The sequence below is a fragment of the Cynocephalus volans genome, chromosome 3 (genome assembly GCF_027409185.1).
Source record: "Cynocephalus volans isolate mCynVol1 chromosome 3, mCynVol1.pri, whole genome shotgun sequence".
NCBI lineage: Eukaryota > Metazoa > Chordata > Mammalia > Dermoptera > Cynocephalidae > Cynocephalus > Cynocephalus volans.
The window spans coordinates 1,395,972-1,417,277 of NC_084462.1; the positions used below are offsets into that span (position 1 = coordinate 1,395,972).

The window sequence follows — 21,306 nt, forward strand, 5'->3', positions numbered from 1 at the left end:
ATCAGGCCCAGCCAAATTATTGAGAATAATCTCCTTTACTTAAATTCCACTGATTATAGATGTTAATCACACCTACAAGATACCTTTGCAGCAACACCTAGATTAGTAGTTGACTGAATAACTGGGCACTATAGGCTAGCCAAGCTGACACGTAAAACTGACCATTACCACCTCAGCCAAGAGATAAGGTTAGCATTACCAGTGATAAGTCATGTTGATATCACATGTCTTCTGATATGAGGCCATGAGAGGGCACCCCATCTTTGTGGTACCCTTCTACACTCATAACCACAGTCTAATTGTGAGCAAATATTAGGCAGACTCAAATTGAGGGCATTTTACAGAATACCTGGCCAGTCTTTTTCAAATCTATCAAGGTTATGAAAGACAAGAAAAGACTGAAAAAGTGTCACAGATTGGAGGAAACTAAGGACAAATGACAACTAAATGCAATGTGGTACCCTGGACTGGATCCTGGAACAGAAAAAGGACATTAGTGGAAAAATTCGTGGAATCCAAATAAAGTACGCAGGTTAGTTAATGGTATTTTCTTGGGCTGCCCAGTTAGCTCAGTTGGCTAGAGACTGGTGTTCAAGGTCAAGGCTTTGGATCCCCACATCAGCCAGCTGCCAAAGAAAAAAAAAAAAAAGTATTGTCTTGATGTTAATTTCTTAGTTTGGACACACGCACCACGATTATGTAAGATGTTTACATTAAAGGAAGCTGGGTAAAAGGTGTAGGAGCTCTCTGCACTATCTTTGCAATGTTTCTGTAAATCTAAAATTAGTACAAGTTTATTTTTTAAAAAACGGCATCCTACCTGAATTGAAAGCCAAAATGGAAAAACAAAGCGCGCGCACACGCACACACACACAACTAAATTAAAATAAAAACAAAATTGAAAATACCAGAAGCCTTCTGGTCAAGATGGTGGAATAGACAGTCCCCAGAGTCACTCTCTCCCACAAATCAACCAATTTACAACCATAAAAAAGCAACGACAAGGGCTGGCCTGTGGCTCACTCGGGAGAATGCGGTGCTGATAACACCAAGGCCATGGGTTCGGATCCTATATAGGGATGGCCGGTGTGCTCACTGGTTGAGCATGGTGCTGACAACACCAAGCCAAGGGTTGAGATCCCCTTACTGGTCATCTTAAAAAAAATAAATAAAAGCAACGACAGCCAAGCTGAGGTTGCTAGAGCTCAGGGGAAGAGGAGGAGAGACCTATGGAGTTCATGAAGCCACGATAAGAGAAAGAAAAAATTGCTCTGACCATTTTGAGCCCTGGCTGCATCCAGGCTGGAGCTGCTGAGTACACAGAGCAGGAACTGGCAAAAGCCGCAGCTGTGTCCTTCAGATGAAGTTGCATGGAGGTGGCAGGGGAGAAGAGGGCCTTGGTGACCCCCAGGACAGCAAGACCACTAACAGGATTCCTGTGGACCCACATAGGAGCGAGGAGCCACAACAGCTGAAAAAAAGGAGCCACTCAGAGGCCGGTGCATCATTGCAAGGGACTGGAGCACAGCCTGCCCCATGGGAAGTCTTTGGAGCATGGGCAATGGGGAAGACAGGCCCACCAGGGGAACACTTGGGCACAGCAAGGACAGCTGATCTGCCTCCCAGTCAGCATTGGACCACTCAGAGGAGACTGGTCAGGAATATAGAATTGCATGGGGTGCGGTTTGATGAAAAGACTCAGGCCCAGACCAGAGTTTCTACACAACCCAGGTGCACCGGATCTCACTAGACCCGGAGGTACCTATAAAGTCAACCATTAAAACCTGAGCTGCATAAAAAGCCTTCTCTAGGGAATCAACAGCAAAGCAGCAATTTAATTCAACCACAGAGCTCAAGTACTGTCCTACAGGAAGTTCCCCCATTTTATTTTATTTATTTTATTTATTTATTTTTCTCCAAAAGATGACCAGTAAGGGGATCCCCCATTTTAGAAGTAAGCAAAGGACAACAAATTAGTTCCAGTGCAGAGTTTAAGCGGTGGGAATAGCAAATAATCCAACACAGAACTGAAAGAAAAAGCAAACTACCCACAACCAGGGACAAAGTTTGATATTAACTAGTAAATGTCTCATTTCACCAAAGAACACCTATGACACCTATAAGGACTAGAAGTCCCTGGGCTACCAAGCCAGAAAGGGGGGGAGGGCCAGGGGCCTCAGCCATGCCCCTGGACACCGCAACCAGCCCAGAGGCTGGGGCGGGAGAGCCTCGGCCACACCCCCAATGCACACAACCACCCCAGCCATGACCACCTCGCTGCCACAGGAAGTGCCCCGGCCTCTCCCGAGCAGAGGAGGTGGGGGGACGAGGGCTTTTGCTACACCCCCTGCCATCTGCACCCAGCCTGGCAATGACCAAGACACTGATGGAAGCCCCTGGTCTCCCTTGTGGGAATGAGGAGGATGCCACAGGCCTCAATCCCACCCCTGCTCCTTCCTCCTTCCTCCATCCCATTTCCTTCCCCTTCTCCTCTGCCCTCCCTCCCAACTGCTCCACAACATCACAGAAAGTAAAAAAATAATAAAATTAATTTTAAAAAATAAAAAGAAAATACCAGGTGTTGGCCAACAACCAAACCCTACATACATGGCTGGTGATGGCGTTTGGATGTGTTGTCCCCTCCGAAACTCATGTGGAAATTTGATCCCCAGTGTGGCAGCGTTGGAAGCTGTTTGAGTCATGGGGGCGGATCCCTCATGAATGGATTAATGCTCTCCCTGGGGGAGGGGGGATTCATGAGTGAGTTCTCGCTCTATCAGTTCCCGCGAGAGCTCGTTGCTTAAAGAGACCCTGGCACCTCCTCTCTCTTGCTTCCTCTCGCCATGTGATCTGCTCGTACCCACTGGCCGCCTGCCGCTTTCCACCATGAGTAGAAGCAGCCTGAGGCCCGCACCAGATGCAGCTGTCCCAGAATCGTAAGCCAAATAAACCTCTTTTCCCTATAAATTACCCAGTCTCAGGCATTTCTGTCATAGCAACACAAACGGACTAAAACAGCTGGTGAGGTCTGAACGGATGAACACAACCATGGAGGAACTGCTGATCAGTACGTGCTAAATTAAAGCCGGGCATATTCATAGCCCCCAAAATTGGAACCTACACAAATATTCATTAACAGTAAAATGGGTAATAAATTGTGATATCTTCAATGAACAAACTATACAAAACAGCACAAAAAAAATCCCAAATACGTATCCGTCGAGATGTTTGTAAATTTTTATAATGGCGTAAAGGTGTTTCTAACCACTCACACATTGAAAACTGCTGAAATTGTATTTGAACACTCACTGTGTAAACCGCCTCTCGAATTCTTACCTCTTTGAGACTGTATGCCCAACCCTGGCCGCCAGATGGCGCTGTAGGTACCTCGCAGCCCCGTCTGAAACCAGAGCTCGCTGTACTTGGCCTATTTCTGCAGTCGAGATCTACTTACCTGTGTTTCATTTCTATTTGTTTATTTGGGGCGGCTTTCCGGTACCGGAATGAGAATCTTCCTTGACCTTGGTGTTATGCGCGCTCTAACCAACTGAGCTAACCGGCCAGAACGTAGCTCATTAAATTTCAACTGGCATTTAGTGTTCACAATTAGAATCTGATTGTTTTTGTTTTTGGTTTGTTTCTGGTTTGTCTCTGTGAGAGAGAGAGAGAGAGTGTTTGTTTTGGTGGCAAAACCCGGAATTGATTTTTGTGTGTGTGTGTGTGTGTGTGTGTGTGTGTGTGTGTGTGACTGGCTGGTAGGGGGATTCTGATGATTTTTTTTGATTCATTGTAAATTATTGTTTCTTATTGGGAGCCAATAAAAAATGTTCATATCTAAAAGCATAATTGTTGAACATAATTAGTGAAATTGAGGTATTTACAGCTTCAGAAAGTCATATTTGCAAAATAGTTTTATTATATTTTTGTGAATTTTTCAGAGTTTTGATTACTAAATTGAATGAAAACTCACATACAATCCTTAAGCATGAAGATAACTTAAAATATTTTAGAAAAAAAATCAGTTTTGTGGGCCGGCCCGTGGCTCACTTGGGAGAGAGTGCGGTGCTGATAACACCAAGGCCACGGGTTTGGATCCTATATAGGGATGGCCGGTTTGCTCACTGGCTGAGCGTGGTGCTGACAACACCAAGTCAAGGGTTAAGATCCCCTTACCGGTCATCCTTTAAAAAAAAAGAAAGAAAGGAAGAAATCTGGTCTAGTTCTTCATTTGGGGCCCAGTCACTGGCCAGGGACTGAACTGGCTACCCTTGAGTCAAGGACTCTCCCTGGGCACAACCAGCCCTGGCCATAGGGAAATACAAAGCAGCAAAGAAGCTGTTGGCTGCCAAGGCTCCAAACAAACAAAGACAAGCTGGAAACAACAAAGGACAAATGACAAAAGTGGCTTAAACAGGTTTTTGTTTTGTTTTGACTTTTTAAAAACAAAACAATTCAGAAACCAGAGGTTTCATGAGAGGACAGAGATTTCTCATCTTGGAGCATTGCCACCCTCAGGGTGTGGGCGGTGGCACTCTTTGTAGACACAAAATGGCTACAGCATCTCTGAGCATCACTCTTCTGAGTAATCAACAGCCAGATGGAGGGAAGAGGAGGTAGCCCTTCTGGATTCTTTTCTCAAGGGAAGAAAGCTTCCCAGAGGCCTCCAGGCAAATTTTCCCTTGGGTCTTGTTGGCCTGTAACCTTCCCTTGAGCAATCATGGACAAAAGGGGATGTGAGGGTGTGGTAATGGGTCAGCTGCTGGCCTAATAAATTAGAATTCTAGTCCCAAGGCTGATGGCTGCTGGACAGTTCACAGGCCATGTCTGCCAAATAGTCCCACAGGGTGTCCCTCCAGCAAACTGGATCAAAGAGATAAAGTGACACATCCAAGATCACACAGCATGCAGAAAACAGAGGCAGACTTTTGAATCCAATACCTGGCTCTTTCTACACATCCACATAGCAACTATGAAAGTGTGTGTGTGTGAGGGGGCCAAGATTAGGACACACAGAATCACACAGAGGCATATGGACACTATGTTTTATAAATTTCTTGAAGTTCACCTCCTCCAGCAGTAGAAAGTATCAGTATCGTGTCTCACTCTAGACCCACCATGGCACACCATCTGCAGTACTGGCTGAGGGTACTGGGACACCATGGGAGGGCTATGAGCATGGGAGGGGCAGGGCCAGCTCTGGGTGTAGAAAGACCCCTTTGGGGCCAGGCAGGGGACAGACTTGAGGCTAGGAGGCCAGAGAGGAGGCTGGGACAGGGGTGTAGGCAAAAGACAAGACTTGAGCTGAAGCCAGGGCTGGGGGGACAAAGAAGAGGGAACAGACAGCAGAATCAGGAGGCAAGAGGAACAGGGCTTGGGGACTGCTGGGCTTTGAGACCCCCCAATGCTGAGGGGTCTGCCCTAGTGTCTGGGTATACGGTGGAAATGTCCCTAAGATGGGGAGGAGGAGGTTAGTAGGGAAGATACTAAGCTCAGTGTAAGTGAAATAGAAAGCTCTCCCAGGTTGGAGAAACCGCCTGGACACTAGCGGCTCGAATTACTGGGTCCTTGAAAATAAAATGGGCTGAGGACTAGAACTCCTGGCTTAAGACTCCAAGGTTCCCGAGTTGCATCACTGGAGATGACAGCTAATGTCTTGTTCTTTGGCATTTTATTTCAAAATTGCTGCAAGGACAGAGGGGGGGGGGAGCAATGGCAGCACCGGGGAGTCCAGCCTAAGAACGGAGAGATGCGGAGTCAGCTCCAGGCGCATCTTTAGCATGGAGCAGCAGGGGGGTCTGATGCCCGAGATGCAGGGCTGGGAGCGAAGACGTCTGGGTCGGGCCCTCACGGCTTTGGGAGTGTAGCGACCACGTGGGGGCGCCCGAGGCCCAGGCGTCCAGTCCCGCGGCCTTCTGTTTCATATTGCACTTCAGGTGAGTCATTGGTATAGAGGCGAGGGCCGGCAGGACTGGATGCTGCAGGTCGGCAGATCCGACGAGCGGTCGGGCACATCCCGCAGCGTCACACCTGGAACATCCACTCGTGGGCGCTGGTTCCGTACTGCGGGACGACCAAGGCGGAGAGTGATGTGGACGCCGCACTGCAACTCCCAGCAGGCCCTGGCGCGTCCCAGGCTGAGTGCTGAGGGGGTTGCGCTCGAGGGCCTCATGGGAAATGTAGTTCCCTTCCCGGAGGGCCGCCAACAACCAGGGCAGGGAGCATCAAGAAAGACGGCGCAGAGGCTTAAGAGAAATGCAGTTCCGAAGGCTCTTGGGAAAAGTCGTTCTCAGCACAGAAAGGTCGTGTCAGGGAAGTGTAGTTCTAGGTGTGGCTGCACAGGAGCTTACAGGACACCGGAACGGTAGCTCTAGGGCTCGAGTGCTGGGAGAGGAGCCCAGAGGTTCTCAGGGGACAGAAACCTTGGCTCAGAAGGGTGGGAATGCCTCCAGAAGCGTACGGGAGGAAAGATTCTTGGGCAGAGAGGAAGCCAAGTCCAGAGGCTCATAGGAGGAAGATTTCTCAGGCCAAAGGGATAGCCTAGGGGATCTTGGGTGGCCAACTTCTGTGGCCAGAGGAGTGGCTACGGTCCAAGAAGCTCATGGAAAGGGAGTTCTCCCACCAGGAGACCCAGGGGCCGCAGAGGCTCAGGGGAAGGGAATTTCTCAGGCCAAAGAACTAGGCCAGGTCTCCAGAAGCTCCCATAAAAGGTTATAGACCCAAGGGGTGTTCCAGGCCACAGAGGTTCATGGGAAGCCAACTCGTCCCGAGGCCCAGAGGCTGATAGGAGGAGCCATTATCTGTTCCTGGCACTATTGAGGAGGAGGTCGGTTCTCAGTCCAGAGGCTCATGGGACATGAACTACTCTGGTGAACAAGCATCCAGCTCATTTCCCCACAAGTGCCCCTCACCTGGATCACCTTCAGCTCCTTCTGGAAGCGGAGGATAAGCTCAGGTCCATTTTCCATGGTGGGAATGTGGAGGTGCTGGGGAAGAAGGTGCCATGAAGACTGGGCCGCTACCCTTCCTACTCTCACACCCACAATGGCAGCACTGCCTCACCTTGCCTTTGTACAGGATTCGGTGCACAGGGCAGACCTGGCAAGCGGTGCCTGAGCCAAAGACTTCCCGTACCCGTCCCTCCTCCAGGGCCCGCAGCAACTCCTTCATGGTAATCCTGCGCTCTGCTACGCGGAACTCTCCCTGAGGGGCAAGGGGCAGAGGTACAAGGGCTGCCTTGCTGCAGACCCCTGCCTCTCCCTCTCCAAGGATGGTGAGAAAGACAGAGCCTTCAAGAGAGGGAGGCAGAGACAAGCCAGTGTGCCCCAGTCCCCACCACAGCCCCCTGATGCTGTGCCTCCAATACACAGATATCCCATCACCCAAAGCCATCACCACACTCTCACCCAGGTCTGAGCCAGGTCCAGCAGACTCTGTCTGACTACTCCAGGCAGGATGACTCCATCCAGCGAGGGGGTCACCAGCTCCAGCACTAGGTCAAGTGTAAGAGATGGGGGATGTTACCTCACACCCTCTAGAACCTCTCCCATCCTCTTAGGAGCCACACACCCCTGCCTGCTGAATCCCGGGGGCCTGCAGCCTGCTAGGAATTCTGTTACCACCACTTCCCACCAGGGCTTGGGTTGGGTCATGGGTGGACTCACCCCCATCCTCGTGGGTCCAGTAGATGAAGATGTTCATGGTGCCCACCTCGGTGAGCTGGTGGTCAGGCCCATACAGCCAGAGAACCTGTTCACATCCCTTCTTTTGCGCCTCCTCTTGCACTAACACTGTGGGCCCATAATTCCTGGTGGAGAACAGCCTGGTTGGACAGGGCAAGGGGCCCATCCTTCCCCAGCATGGCCCTAGACGAGTCTTTCCATACCAGGACTACCTCTGCCCCTCCCCAGGTCACAGCCCTCTTGTGAATCCCCAGTGTCCCCAGGACAAAATCCCCGGCCATTAGCTTGACATCAAGACCCTGGATGGCATGTTTCCCGCCTCTTCCTATTTTCTAGATTCCAAGTGCACCACTGTTGCCTTTGCTGGGATCAGCTTCCTCAGCCCTTTCATCATGATCAAATCCCCAACTATCTTCAAAACCATTTTCAGGGCCAGCCCGTGGCTCACTCGGTAGAGTGCGGTGCTGGTAACACCAAGGCCACGGGTTCGGATCCCTATATAGAGATGGCCGGTTCGCTCACTGGCTGAGCGTGGTGCTGACAACACCAAGTCAAGGGTTAAGATCCCCTTACCGGTCATCTTAAAAAAAAAAAAAAAAAAAAAAAAAGTCCCCACGGGGTGACAGGCACGGGAGGCCCAGCTGACTGGGAGCCGGGCAGTGGGGGGCGCAGTCCAGTCTTGGTGATGGGGGAGGCTTCCTGGGAGTGAGATCAATGAGCCAAGTGGAAACCTCATTCCTGGAGGCTCCCGCCAATCCTGGCCAATCCACTGACCTCCATCCAATACCTTCCCATTTCTGAGCCCAGTTGTCTATCTGTAAAATAATCCCTTCCTCCTTCCATAGTTTGTTTTTAGGGATCAGGGAGGTCACAGGGATACAGCACTCAGCACTGAGCCCCATGCCTAACAGGATGCCAGTGACATCAGACCCCAGCTCGTGGCCTGAACTGTCCGACCATGTGAAACACAGCTAGGAAGACAATGGACATGCAGGAACACCCGAAAGCATGGATACTAAACCCTTTGTCTCTGATGTCCAATGCACCAGATGTTCTGAGGGTGGGGACGCTACTTACCCACCCAGTTTGTAGTTGCCGACCCCACCCACCCAAGCCCGGATGAATGTTGGGTCTGCCAAGAGGGAGACAGGGGTCATGGAGTCTCCAGGGAAGTATGAGCCCACGGGGCAGAGAATGACATATAGGAGGGCTTGCGTGGCACGGCTGACACCCAGCGACATCTGTGATGGACAGAGGGGGCAGCATCAGGGACCTAGGAGTCAGGGCCCCTAGCCCCCTCCTCCCTCAGACCCAGGAGTCCAGACCCCCACCTCTTGCCCCTCCCCCAACCCATGCATCTGGATTCCCAGCCCTCCCTTTCAGAATCCACCCCGCCTGCAAGCCCAGTTCCCCAGCCCTCGTCCCAACTCTCAGCCCTGGGAGTCAGGCCCACCTCATTACCCACGAGCACAGGCCGCACATAGAGGCTGCTGTCGGTGCCGTCAGGAACCCAGTCCTTGTCTAGTTCAATGAGCCGACGGATGCACTCGAGCAGCTCGACCTTGTCGAAACTCTGGGCAGGATGCAGGACAAGTCAGCAGGCCCTCGAGGCCCTTGCCTCACCCCACACTCTCCTCCACCCAGGTGGGCGGGGGCCCCTCACCGGCAGGCAGAGGCGCAGGGCTGAGCGCAGCATCCGGTCCATATTGAGCCAGGGTCGGAAGAGGCGCACCTGCTGGTCTCTGCCTTTGTACGCCTTCATGCCCTCAAAGAGCTGCAGGGGACAAGTGGGTGGCAGGCTCAGACACCTCCCCAGATTGTCATGGAGAGATAGTGAAAGATGCCAGGACAGACTGAGACTGATACACAAAGATACAGACACAGAGAGATGGAGGCAGAGACCAAGAGAGCTGGGGAACTGAGTCACAGAGATGGACAGACAGACAAACAGGTAGACAGAAAGAGACACAGAGACTCAAGAATGCAAAGGACAGCAGCCAGAGAGAGTGGAAAAGAGACAGTGGATCCAGAGGTAACTAGAGAGACCCAGAGAGAATGCCCACTCAAACCCTTTCCATGTTTCTCTCAATAGTTTTCAGGAATGATATGGTGTGGAAGTCATATTTTTAAGAGTCCTGGTGTTTTAGAAAAACAGTGAAATCATTATGGATGAAATAACAGGATTTGCTTCACAATCATACAGAAAGGGAGAAGAGGGTGGAAGTCCGGATGAAACAAGATTGTGGCCAACAGGTGCTAACAGACAAAGCAGCGTGGCGGGGGGCTGGGGGTGGCGCGCATTCTATTATCCTACTTCTGTTTGGAATTTCCAATGTTAAATCTTTTTTGTTTTTGAGTACAAAAATTAAAAGTTGATCCCCATCCCCACCCTGTTGTTCTCAGGAGAAAGCCCAAATCCTCACCTTGACCTTCGGGACCCCTCCTGATCTGGCCTCTCTTACCTCCAGCCTTCTGGGCTGGCCAATTAGCTCATGGTGCTGATAACACCAAGGTCAAGGGCTTGGATCCACATACTGGCCAGCCGCCAGCAAAAAAAGAAAAAACCTCCAGCCTCCTGTACTAACACTCTGCCCACTGCTCCCACATTGCTGCCACCATGGTTGCCTCCTGCTCCCAGGGTTTGCACTGGTCAGGTCCTCTGGCAGGAAACTCTCCTTACTTGACCTCATGTCTTCCAAATCATCTGTTAGGGCTCAGCTTAAACGTTCCATCCTTCATGGCGTAGCCCTCACCCCCAGACAGGTCAGGGTAGCCTGATTACTGCCTCATGGTTCCATGTTAGTTGGTTCAACAGGTGCTCCACTACAGACCAGAAGAGCCCTAGGGCAGGGACCACATCTGACACATTTACCAGAGAACCTCCCCACTATGTTGTACCTAGCATGGTGCTTGGCACATAGTAGGTCTTTGTCGAATGAATGAAGAATGAAAAACAAGTAAAAACAGCCAGTATATGTTTTGGGGGAAAAAATAATAAGGGGCGGGGGCCGCTACAGGGAGTAGCCCTACTAGATATTAAAACAGATTATAAACCTATGATATGAATAGACAGATTGAACAACGGGATAGACACCCAAATATCCATCTAGAAAAAAAATTAAACTGGATCCTTACCTCAACACTTCACATCAGAAAACATCCCACACGGATTAAAAGTTTAAATGAAAAAAAAAATGTATTAAACCATGAAAGGTATAGAAGAAAACACAAAGTAACCTATATATTGGATTGGGGATGGTCTTTCGAATCTTTTTAAACATGACAAATCACAGAATCCAAAAAAATAAAAAAAGATATATTTGATTGCATGAACATAAAATACACTGGCAAAAATTTTCCAACTCACATCACAAATGGTTTATCCAATATATGAAGTGCTCCTACAAATTAATTTTTTTTTTTTTTTTAGTGGCTGGCCAGTATGGGGATCCAGACTTTTGACCTTGATGTTATAACATCTACAAATCAATTTTTATTTTATTACTTTTTAAAAATATGACCGGCGGGCCGAGCCCGTGGCGCACTTGGTAGAGTGCTGCGCTGGCAGCGCGGCGACTCTCCCGCCGCGGGTTCGGATCCTATATAGGACTGACCGGTGCACTCACTGGCTGAGTGCCGGTCACGAAAAAAAAAAAAAAAAAAAAAAAAAAAAAAAAATTATCCCCAAAACATAGTCGTTTAAAACAACAAACATTGGGCCGGCCCGTGGCTCACTCGGGAGAGTGCGGTGCTGATAACACCAAGGCCCCGGGTTCGGATCCCATATACGGATGGCCGGTTTGCTCACTGTCTGAGCGTGGTGCTCACAACACCAAGTCAAGGGTTAAGATCCCCTTACCGGTCATCTTTTAAGAAAAAAAAAAAAAAAAAATATGACCGGCAAGGGGATCTTAACCCTTGATCTGGTGTTGTCAGCACCACGGTCTCCCAATGAGCCACGGGCCGCCCCTTACAAATCAATTTTTAAAAACCCAACCTGATAGAAAAGTCAGCCTAGCAAATGGATAGGTCACAGAAAAGGAAATACAAATGGCTCTTAAGCTTGTGAGAAAATAGTCAACTTCATTCATAACTGGGAGGAAATGCAAATTAAAATTACTCTGAGACACCTTTAAAACTATTTAGGACATTTGGGCCATCCTGTGACTCACTTGGGAGAGCGTGGTGCCGATAACACCAAGTCAAGGGTTAAGATCCCCTTACCGGTCATCTTAAAAAAAAAAAAAAAAGCTACTTAGGAGATTAGAAAAGATCAAAAAGTTTGACAAGTGTTGTGTAAGGTACAGGGAAACAGGTTCTGCTGGTGGCTGTGGAAACTGACACAACTTCACTACAAGTGAATGTGGCAACACTGACCGATGACAAGCATATATGTACTTTGACCCAACAATTTTAGAAACTGAACAGAGGATGCACTTAAAGGAAGTGATTTGTGTTCTAGACTGTTTATTGCAACATTGCTTATAATAGCACGAGACTGAAACAACCTTAGTGTCCAACAACAGGGGACTGCCTAATAAGGTGCCCTGTTGAGATGGAGTGCTATCCAGCTGCAAAAAAGGGAGGAAAAAGTTCTTCAAGGACTGCTATAGAAGCATCTCTAAAGTGCATTAAAGGAAGAAAGCATGGTGCCAGTGAGTGCTACCTTTTGTGTGGAAAGAAGGTAACAAAAGAATTACACACATCAATGTTGATACCCAGAAAGGAAAGCTCTAGAAGGACATGAGAACAAGTGACGAGACTGCCTCTGGAGACAGCAATGAGATGGCTGGGGGCTGGGAAGGCATATTCCCTTTTGTACATTTAGAATTTTGAATTGTGTGAATATATGACCCATTTTATCTTTTTTCTTTTCTTTTTTTTTTTTTTAATAAAGACGACCGGTAAGGGGGTCTTAACCCTTGACTTGGTGTTGTCAGCACCACGTTCCCCAAAGTGAGCAAACCAGCCATCCCTATATAGGGATCCGAACACGTGGCCTTGGTGTTATCAGCATCACACTCTCCCAAGTGAGCCACAGGCCGGCCCCTATATGACCCATTTTTTTAAAAAAGTTGTGTTTAATTTTTAAAAAACCCTCCAAATAAAATAAAAATTTAAAAACACAGGTGGGGGAGCCGGACTGTGGCTCAGTTGGAAGAGTGCGGTGCTGGTAACACCAAGGCCACCAGTTCGGATCCCATACAGGGATGGCCGGTTCGCTCACTGGGTGAGCGTGGTGCTGACAACACCAAGTCAAGGGTTGAGATCCCCTTACTGGTCATCTTTAAAAAAAAAGAAAAACAACAACAACAACAAAAAAAAACACCGGCGGACAGAGAGAGAAAGCAGATTGACGGTTGTCAGGACAAATGAATATTGCTTATTGGGTATGGGATTCTGTTTGGGCTGATAAAGAAATTCTAGCACTCTATAGATAGTGGTGTTGGTTTCACAACATTGTGCATGTGGTAACTGCCCTGAATTGTAGACTTCATAAAGGTTAAAATCCCACACCAGCCAGCTGCCAAAAATAAACAAAAAATAAAATGGTTAAAATGGTACATTTTATGTTGCATGTATTGTTAGTTATGTATATTATTACCACTATCATAAAAAATAATAATACACGTGGTCCACCTGCTATTCCACACACGTCCCAGAGTGAGGGTGACATGGGCCTCAGCTTGCCCTGTCCCCTGTATGAGAGGGATTGCAGAAATGTATATTTTGTATGCCAGGGCCTCTAAACACAATACTTCATCTGCACTCACTCAACTGAAGAAAAAATACTGGGTCCCCATCAGGAGGACAACTGGCCGTGTTCGGCTGACAGGAGAGGTTAACAGTGGTCTACAACTAGCCACCTTCCTGAGGGATCTGCAGACGTGATCCTGACTGTCCCACTTCCGTGCTCACTTGAATGTCTAACTGCTACTGAAGATGTGTCTCCTCTGTACAGAACTGATTGGTTCTAGTTAAATGTCCAGAGTAGGTAGGGATTAAAAAGAAAACACCTAAAAATTCTGATAGAAAGAGGTAGAGAAAGAAGTGAAGGAAAGGAAGGGGGGAAGGAGGGAAGGAGGGAGGGAGGGAGGGAGGGAAGGAGGGAGGGAGGGAGGGAGGGAGGGAGGGAGGGAGGAAGGAAGGAAGGAAGGAAGGAAGGAAGACCTAACAACTTGGAAGACAAAAATCACCCAAACTGCAAACCAGTGACTGGAGCTGTAAAATGCTCATCTAAGTCTTGTTTCAACTCAAGCTTCTCCCTGAGGACTTTGCTTTCAGCCGCAACTTGAAGTCATAAAACTAAGTGCCTCCTGGATGTCTCTCCGAGAAACTTCACAGGCCTCTCACTCTGGCCAGGTGCCGCAAAGCTGCTCCTCCTCCTGGGTCCCCGTTTGGGGACAGGCCCCTGGTTGCCTGGCCAGACCTCTGGGCACCATCCTGGGCCCTCTCTTCCTTTCCGTCCCCCATCCTGCCAGTCCCTCCTGTCACTGACTCTCTTTGCTCCCTCTCCTCCGGTCTGTCCTCAGTTCAGACCTCCACACCTCCCAATCCTCTCCCACCTGGATCTCTGTCCCAGCCTGGCCTCCTGGCCTCCAGTCTGTCAACTGCAGCTCATCCTCCACACGACCTGAGAGGGGTCTTACGATAGCCAGATCTGGCCCTCCTCCACCCCTGCGTAGAGCCCCCCATGGCTCCCAGCAAAATGGGCAAGGTCCCAGCCCCACAGCTACTCTATGGCCCTGATGACATCCTCAGTCTCCTCCAATCCAACAATTCCTCCCAAATATTCCAGGATCTTCTCCCATGTGGGACTTTGTACTGACTATCCCTTCTTCCTCTAACATCCTAAGTTTCCCTCTTTGCCAGGAGAGGACCCACTTTCTTTCGAGATAGACCCGGGTAACTTCTGGCCTCCGCAATGCCTCCGTCAGAGCACAGATCACACTGAGTACCAAAGCACAGGGTTTTCGAGTGCAGGAACTGGTCTGCTCATCTTGGGAGACCCAGCGTCACCCAGTCTGGGACATGGGAGTCCTCTGAAAATGGATGATGAGTGCAGAGAAAGAAGAAACACACAAAAAGCAGACCTGGGGAAGTGCACCTGGCAAGAGACACCGCAAGGAGGAAGGCATGTGGACAGGAACAAGGGATAGAGGTCAGTCGCCACGCCACCTGCACAGAGTAGTGGAGGCCAGAGCAGGCCGGGTGCAGCATGAGGCTCTGGAAGGGCTGGATTCGAGGTTGGCCCCAGCCATTCTTCCTGTTCCATTCCACCAGCAGCATGTGGTCAGTGAATGTCTTCCCAAACACCAGGGGCTTCCTGGGGTCAGGCTTCTTATGAGGCTCCTGCGTTATTTCCAGCTGCAGGTCTGCAGCCTGAGAAAAGACGGGGAGGTCACAGTATCCTGGATCTGGCCACAATCTCCAAACTAAAAAAGTCCTACTACCAAGAACCCCTGGGCCTCAGACCCATAGAGAAGAGGGACCCCCTGCCCCAGAGGCTTCTGGGACATGCGTTTTCATCTTTCCCACTGGCTGAAGCCAGGCTACTAAGCAATCCCACTGCTGCCCACCTTCACCTCTGGGATGTGGACCTTTCAGAGATGGAGATGCCCAAATCCAGCTGTCAGCCCCCTCCTCCCTCAGACCCAGGAGAGTGGGTCCCAACCACTGTCCTTCAGATCCAAGCATACGGTTCCCTTCTTTCACCTTGAAACTGGAGGATGCATATCTCCTAGGACCACAAAGATGCCAAGGGACAGTGAGAAGTTTTCGGACCCAGATCTGGGATGGGAAGAGAAGTGACAAAGGTGAGGAACCGACAGTGGAAGAGATCAGGGGCCCTAGCATGCCTTCTGCCACCCCTGCACGTAGAAGGCCCTCTGGCCTGCTTTGTCCCAGTCCTAGGGCATTCTAGACAGGTATGTGGCCCTGGCCAAATCCCTTCTCCTGTCTGATCACTGTGTAGGGGGAAGGAGATTCTTGAAGGAGGCCAGGTCCCCTTCCCGCCCCCATGAGGCTGTCCTTAGTAAGAGCAGAGTCAGTTCCACTCCCCCTCCTCCATGCCGGGGCAAAGTCAACGGCAGGGAACTTTGGCCCCAGTCCGCCAAGACAAGCTCACACAAGACGACGACAATGAGAGAAGGAGCACAGGTAAGTGACGGCCTCCTGGGGGACCTAAATCCTGACAAGATTAGAAAAGTGAGGGACCCACAGCTCATTTTCCCCACACTCAGGAGTCCAGGTCCCTAACCCCTCCTACCTCAGACCCAGGATTCAAGGTCCCCAATCTCTCTTCCCTCAGATCAAGAAATCCAGACCCCCAGCCTCTCCTCCCTATGACCCAGGAGTCCAGACACCGAGCCGTCTCCTCCCTCAGACCCAGGAGTCCGGGCCCCCAGCCCCTCCTCCCTCAGACCCAGGAGTCCGGGCCCCCAGCCCCTCCCCCCTCAGACCCAGGAGTCCGGGCCCCCAGCCCCTCCTCCCTCAGACCCAGGAGTCCGGGCCCCCAGCCCCTCCCCCCTCAGACCCAGGAGTCCGGGCCCCCAGCCCCTACCCCCTCAGACCCAGGAGTCCGGGTCCCCAGCCCCCTCCCCCCTCAGACCCAGGAGTCCGGGCCCCCAGCCCCCTCCTCCCTCAGACCCAGGAGTCCGGGCCCCCAGCCCCCTCCTCCCTCAGACCCAGGAGTCCGGGCCCCCAGCCACTCCCCCCTCAGACCCAGGAGTCCGGGCCCCCAGCTCCTCCCCCCTCAGACCCAGGAGTCCGGGCCCCCAGCTCCTCCCCCCTCAGACCCAGGAGTCCGGGCCCCCAGCTCCTCCCCCCTCAGACCCAGGAGTCCGGGCCCCCAGCCCCTCCCCCCTCAGACCCAGGAGTCCGGGCCCCCAGCCCCCTCCTCCCTCAGACCCAGGAGTCCGGGCCCCCAGCCCCCTCCTCCCTCAGACCCAGGAGTCCGGGCCCCCAGCCCCCTCCTCCCTCAGACCCAGGAGTCCGGGCCCCCAGCCCCCTCCTCCCTCAGACCCAGGAGTCCGGGCCCCCAGCCCCCTCCTCCCTCAGACCCAGGAGTCCGGGCCCCCAGCCCCCACCTACCTCAGACCCAGGAGTCCAGGCCCCCAGCCCCCTCCTCCCTCAGACCCAGGAGTCTTATTCCCCCAACCCCACACCCTGGACACCACTTTGGCAGTAACTCCAATTCCCTTCAGATTCCAGGGGCTGAGGGTCAGCCACAGGGACCTGGGGCCCACCCCCAGAGGCTTCTGAGGGCTATGGCAGTCATCACTGGACAACGCTCAAATGCATACTTCCCTTTTGGCCCTCCACATGGGAGCTAGGGAGTGCAGGCTGGCTGTGTCCAGCAGGGTGGCCCCTCCCTGGTGACCTTTGACCTAACAATGCCTCCTTCCCCAGCCCTGCAGGGAGGCAGCTGGGTCGTGGTTGAGGGAGACAGAGCAGCCTAGCTTGGTCGTGCCCTGTGAGCTGGATGAGCTGGCACCAAGTGAAACTGGATGTGAAAGGCAGCGGTCACCAATCAGTAGGTGAGTCCCAGGGAGATAGGGACTGCGGGGCTGCAGTGTGGTGAAATCTGGGCCATGAGGCTGAGATGTGATGTGGTCTTGCTGGTTTGGAGCCAAGGGCTTCTGGGATGATCACAGTGTGGGCCCCCATCATGGCCTCTAGGTGGCAACATGTAGCCTGCATAGCCCTGCAGCCATTGCTTCTGCCCAGGAGGGGACAGAACATCCACAATACGCAGAGGATGGACACAGAGCACGGGAACAGTCAGCATGTGGGCAGGTGAGCAGCCTTCAGAGGGAGCCAGAATGAAAAAAATAAAAATGAGTAAGAGTGGGTAGAGGACAAATGAGAAAGAGACAGAAATGGGGAACACAAACTGACCAGAACTGAAACCGAGGCCAAGAGATGCCAAAATAGATCTGATCATGAAGGGAGAGGGAAACTGAGACAAGAGACAGAGAGGGAGACAAACTCAGGCAAAGAAATAAAGCCTGGAGGGGCTGGCCGGTTAGCTCAGTTGATTAGAGCGTGATGCTGATAACACCAAGTCTAGGTTCAATCCCTGTACTGTTTGGAAGGAAGGAAGGAAGGAAGGAAAATAAACTCTGGGGAAATCAAGGGAAAATACTGAGGGCAAGATAAAGAGAAGCCACGAGACAGAGAATGAGGAACAAAGAGAGAAACAGACAAAGACCATCGAATCCCTGTGCCGGCCATCCACAAAAAAAAAAAAAATAGACAAAGACCACACTTCAGATGACAGATCCCAGAGCGGAAGGGAGACCCAGAGAAATGAGAACAGACTGGGAGAGACAGAGGTGCCAACACCTGGAGAGAAATTGTCTTAGGGTGCCTAGAGACAAAGACGTTGAGGAGAGAGAGAAAGCAGGAGAGGTGGAAAAACACTACACACCACAAGACAGAGAGAAGGCGCTGTGCACGGTGTCCAGGAGATTATAAATCCCCACCGGCCAGAGACCCTGCGGCAATGGGAGAAGCTGCCTTCATCCTCCCAGGGCATTTCTCTAAGGGCAGGAGTCTCACCTCGCTCAAGGAAGGCATCCCACACCCCAAGCCATGGGGATTGGAGCCAAAGGAGACCGGCCCCCCAGATTTCAGATGGGCTACTGGGACAAAGAATGTAAAAGGATTGGGGCTGAATTAAGAAATGAAGGGCTGGGCTGGCCCGTGGCTCACTCGGTAGACTGTGGTGCTGATAACACCAAGGCTACGGGTTTGGATCCCATATATGGATGGCCGGTTGGCTCACTTGCTGAGCGTGGTGCTGACAACACCAAGTCAAGGGTTAAGATCCCCTTACCGGTCATCTTTTAAAAAAAAAAGAAAGAAAGAAAGAAAGAAATGAAGGGCTGAGGGTGGGGGAAGCCATAGGGCAGGGCTCTGAGACATAATGGAGCCCCCACTATGTCCTACACAGCCCAGGACTATCACCAAAGACCAGGAATGTCCCTGTCAAAGTCCAGCACTTTCCTCCACACCCCAGGACTGTCCCCATATCACAGTCCAGGAGAGACACTGTCATAAGGCAGCGCTATCCTTGTCTCAGCCAAGAACTGTACCTATCACAGCCTAAGCTGTTTCATCAAGTGCCAGAACTGTCCTTTTATGGCTCAGGACTCTCCCATCGCAGATGAGGACTTTCCCGTGACAGCCCAAGACTCTCCACATCACAACCCCAGATTGTCCCTGTCACTTCCCAGGGCTGTCCCCACCGCAGCCAGAACAAAGTACTGTCTCAGCACAGCTCAGGACTGTCCCCCCTCCAAAGCCCACCACTTTTCCCCACTATAGCCCAGTACTGTCCCTGTCAAATCCCAGGGCTGTCCCTTTCAGAACGCAGGACTATCTCCATGTCACCCTGCTATGGCCCAGCACTGTCTCCTTCACAGTCCATGACAGTCACCACATCAAAGTCCAAGACTTTATCCACCAGAGCTCAGGACTCAGCCCCAGACTATTTCCTTTACGGGATAAAACTGTCTTCATCAGAGCCCAGGACTATCCCATTAGAGTTCAGAGCTGTCCTATTACACCGGAACTGTGCCATGTAGGACCTTCCACATCACAGCCCCAAACTGTACTCGTCAAAGATCAGGACTGTCCCACCATAGCCCACGGGTGTCACCATCAAAACCCAGATTACCCACGTCATATCCCAGGATTATCCCTGTAAGTCGCTAAGACCCGGAGAAAGCCCCTGCCCTGCTATTCATCAGGCTGGGATAAAAGACTCAGATGAAGACAGATGCGAAGTTAACAGGAAACACTTCTCCCATGGTTATGCTGCAGCTGTCACAGGTTGTAAGCACCCTCTTTCCCCTTCTTTGACTGTTTCCTTCCTCACTGAGAAAACTTGTTGTCTAAAATCATAGACTCTCCGAAACTCTTCAGTATGACATCATACCAGTAAGAACATACTGTTCCACTCTTGCCCGGAGGGTCTATGTCACCCTGACAAAGAGAAGCTGCCTCGATTTCCAACCCAGGTGCAGAGCTTCAGATAAGCGGTTTCAGGGCCACGACATTCCGCATCTATCGTTTATCTACCTTTAGTTGCAAGAAAATAAGACCTTGGGTCCAATTCCCAGTCGAGACCCGAGGCTGAACTGTGGGCCCTCATCCAACGCCCGCCCGCTAGAGATCTCGGGCCCCTTACCCTGGCGCCCCCACAGGCCGACTGTTCTGTCCCTAATTCCCCCAGGGCTACCTTCCTCAAATCACAGCCACCCCACCGCAGTCCGTGCCCCTCCTACTACAGTCCCCTCCTCCCTGGTTCCCACTAGCTCCCCGTTCAGGTCCCCTCCACACCAGTCACTTGCCCCCTCCCATCTGTGTCTGCCACTCCACCCCATTAAAGCCTCGTGCTCCTTTCCAAGGGGCCCCATCCTCCTCCGCTCTCGGCAGCGGAACCTGAGGGCCAGAGAAGCGGCGCCACGCCGGACGGGCTGCGCCTCCCTCCGGGATTCCTCAGCCACCCCTTCCCCGCCGTGGGGCCGCGAACCCACCTGCCCCAGTGCGGCTGCAGCCATGATCCGTGCGGCGGGTGATTACGCCTGCCAGGGGCGCGGCCCCGGAGAAAGACGTTCCAGCCCCGCCCCGCTCACGCCCCTTCCCGCGGGATGGCTGCCCGCCGGGCACCCCGGGCCTCCCCGATTGTAGAGCACCGGGCCCGGCTGCACAGCGCGTGCGCGGGAAGGGGCGGGAACTGAAATGCAGCCCTTGTCCCAGCCCCCACGTGGGCTCGGCTCCAGCCACGCTCGTGCCCTGCACAGCACACAGCGGTTTTCAAACGTGCATTGACACAGGGACTGCCGTGGAGCGCTAGCGAGGATGAGCAGCCCGAGGCAAGACAGAGCAAAGGCAAGGACCCGAAAGCTCCTCTGTTTATCACGACCTCTTTGTGAAAAGGAAAAGCACACTATAAATGTCTATGGGGCTCATATGTCACGTAAATGCACAGGAAAAGGAATGGGATTTTGGGGAAAGGCTCTGAAGAGGGTGGCAGTAGGATGAAGGGGGTAGCTTCACGCTTCAATCCGGATACTTCCCTGCTTGAGTACCGTTTTTCTTCCCAACGAGATGTGTATTCTTTGTAACTCTTTAGGAGATAAAAACACGGTTCACCGCGTTTATTTCCAGTCCCTTTCATCAGCGAAGCCCGAAAAAATTTCAACCCCCCACTCATCAGTGAACCTCAAAAACAGCCCCGAGAGCAGGATTTCCTGGTCACACCCCTTTCACGAGTGTCTCCCCAACTTCAGGACCAATTACAGCCCTTCGGGTTCCCTGTGACCCCTAGCAATTCAAACCTGCGGCACTGCCCCCTACATCGTGCTCCTCGGTCACTGTGCTCCCAAAACCTTCCGTGGTCAGAGGTCCCCCAAACTCCTGCATCCCGGCTACTGTGACATCGAAACTTTGTCCCTGCTGTGTCCTCAAAATCCTCAGCCATTGTGCCTTCATAATTCTACCCTGGGACAATGTCCCTAAACCCTAACCCCCAAAGCCTCCAAGTCCCATCCTCGGGTCACTGTCCCCCGACACCTAACTGCTATAGGCCCGAGCAGCCACATCACGAGCCGTCCCC

At 51.7% G+C, this 21,306-nt stretch overlaps 1 protein-coding gene across 4 annotated transcripts; it reads right to left on the minus strand.

Moving 5' to 3' along the window:
* Positions 1 to 5,106: 5,106 nt before the first annotated feature.
* On the minus strand, positions 5,107 to 20,386 carry BCAT2 (branched chain amino acid transaminase 2). Of its 4 annotated transcripts, none has more exons than XM_063088728.1 (11): positions 20,225 to 20,386; positions 15,396 to 15,470; positions 14,859 to 15,062; positions 9,343 to 9,453; positions 9,133 to 9,252; positions 8,757 to 8,920; positions 7,662 to 7,804; positions 7,404 to 7,489; positions 7,060 to 7,200; positions 6,909 to 6,983; positions 5,107 to 6,060 (listed from the first exon to the last, which is right to left on the minus strand). In XM_063088728.1, the coding sequence occupies exons 1-11, from the start codon at positions 20,246 to 20,248 to the stop codon at positions 6,022 to 6,024; spliced, it is 1,182 nt and encodes a 393-aa protein (XP_062944798.1). In that variant the 5' UTR covers positions 20,249 to 20,386; the 3' UTR covers positions 5,107 to 6,021. The 4 variants fall into 4 exon arrangements, with proteins under 4 accessions (XP_062944798.1, XP_062944799.1, XP_062944797.1 ...); XM_063088729.1 differs by lacking the exon at positions 5,107 to 6,060 and adding an exon at positions 6,068 to 6,342; XM_063088727.1 differs by lacking the exon at positions 5,107 to 6,060 and adding an exon at positions 6,068 to 6,381.
* Positions 20,387 to 21,306: the final 920 nt, after the last annotated feature.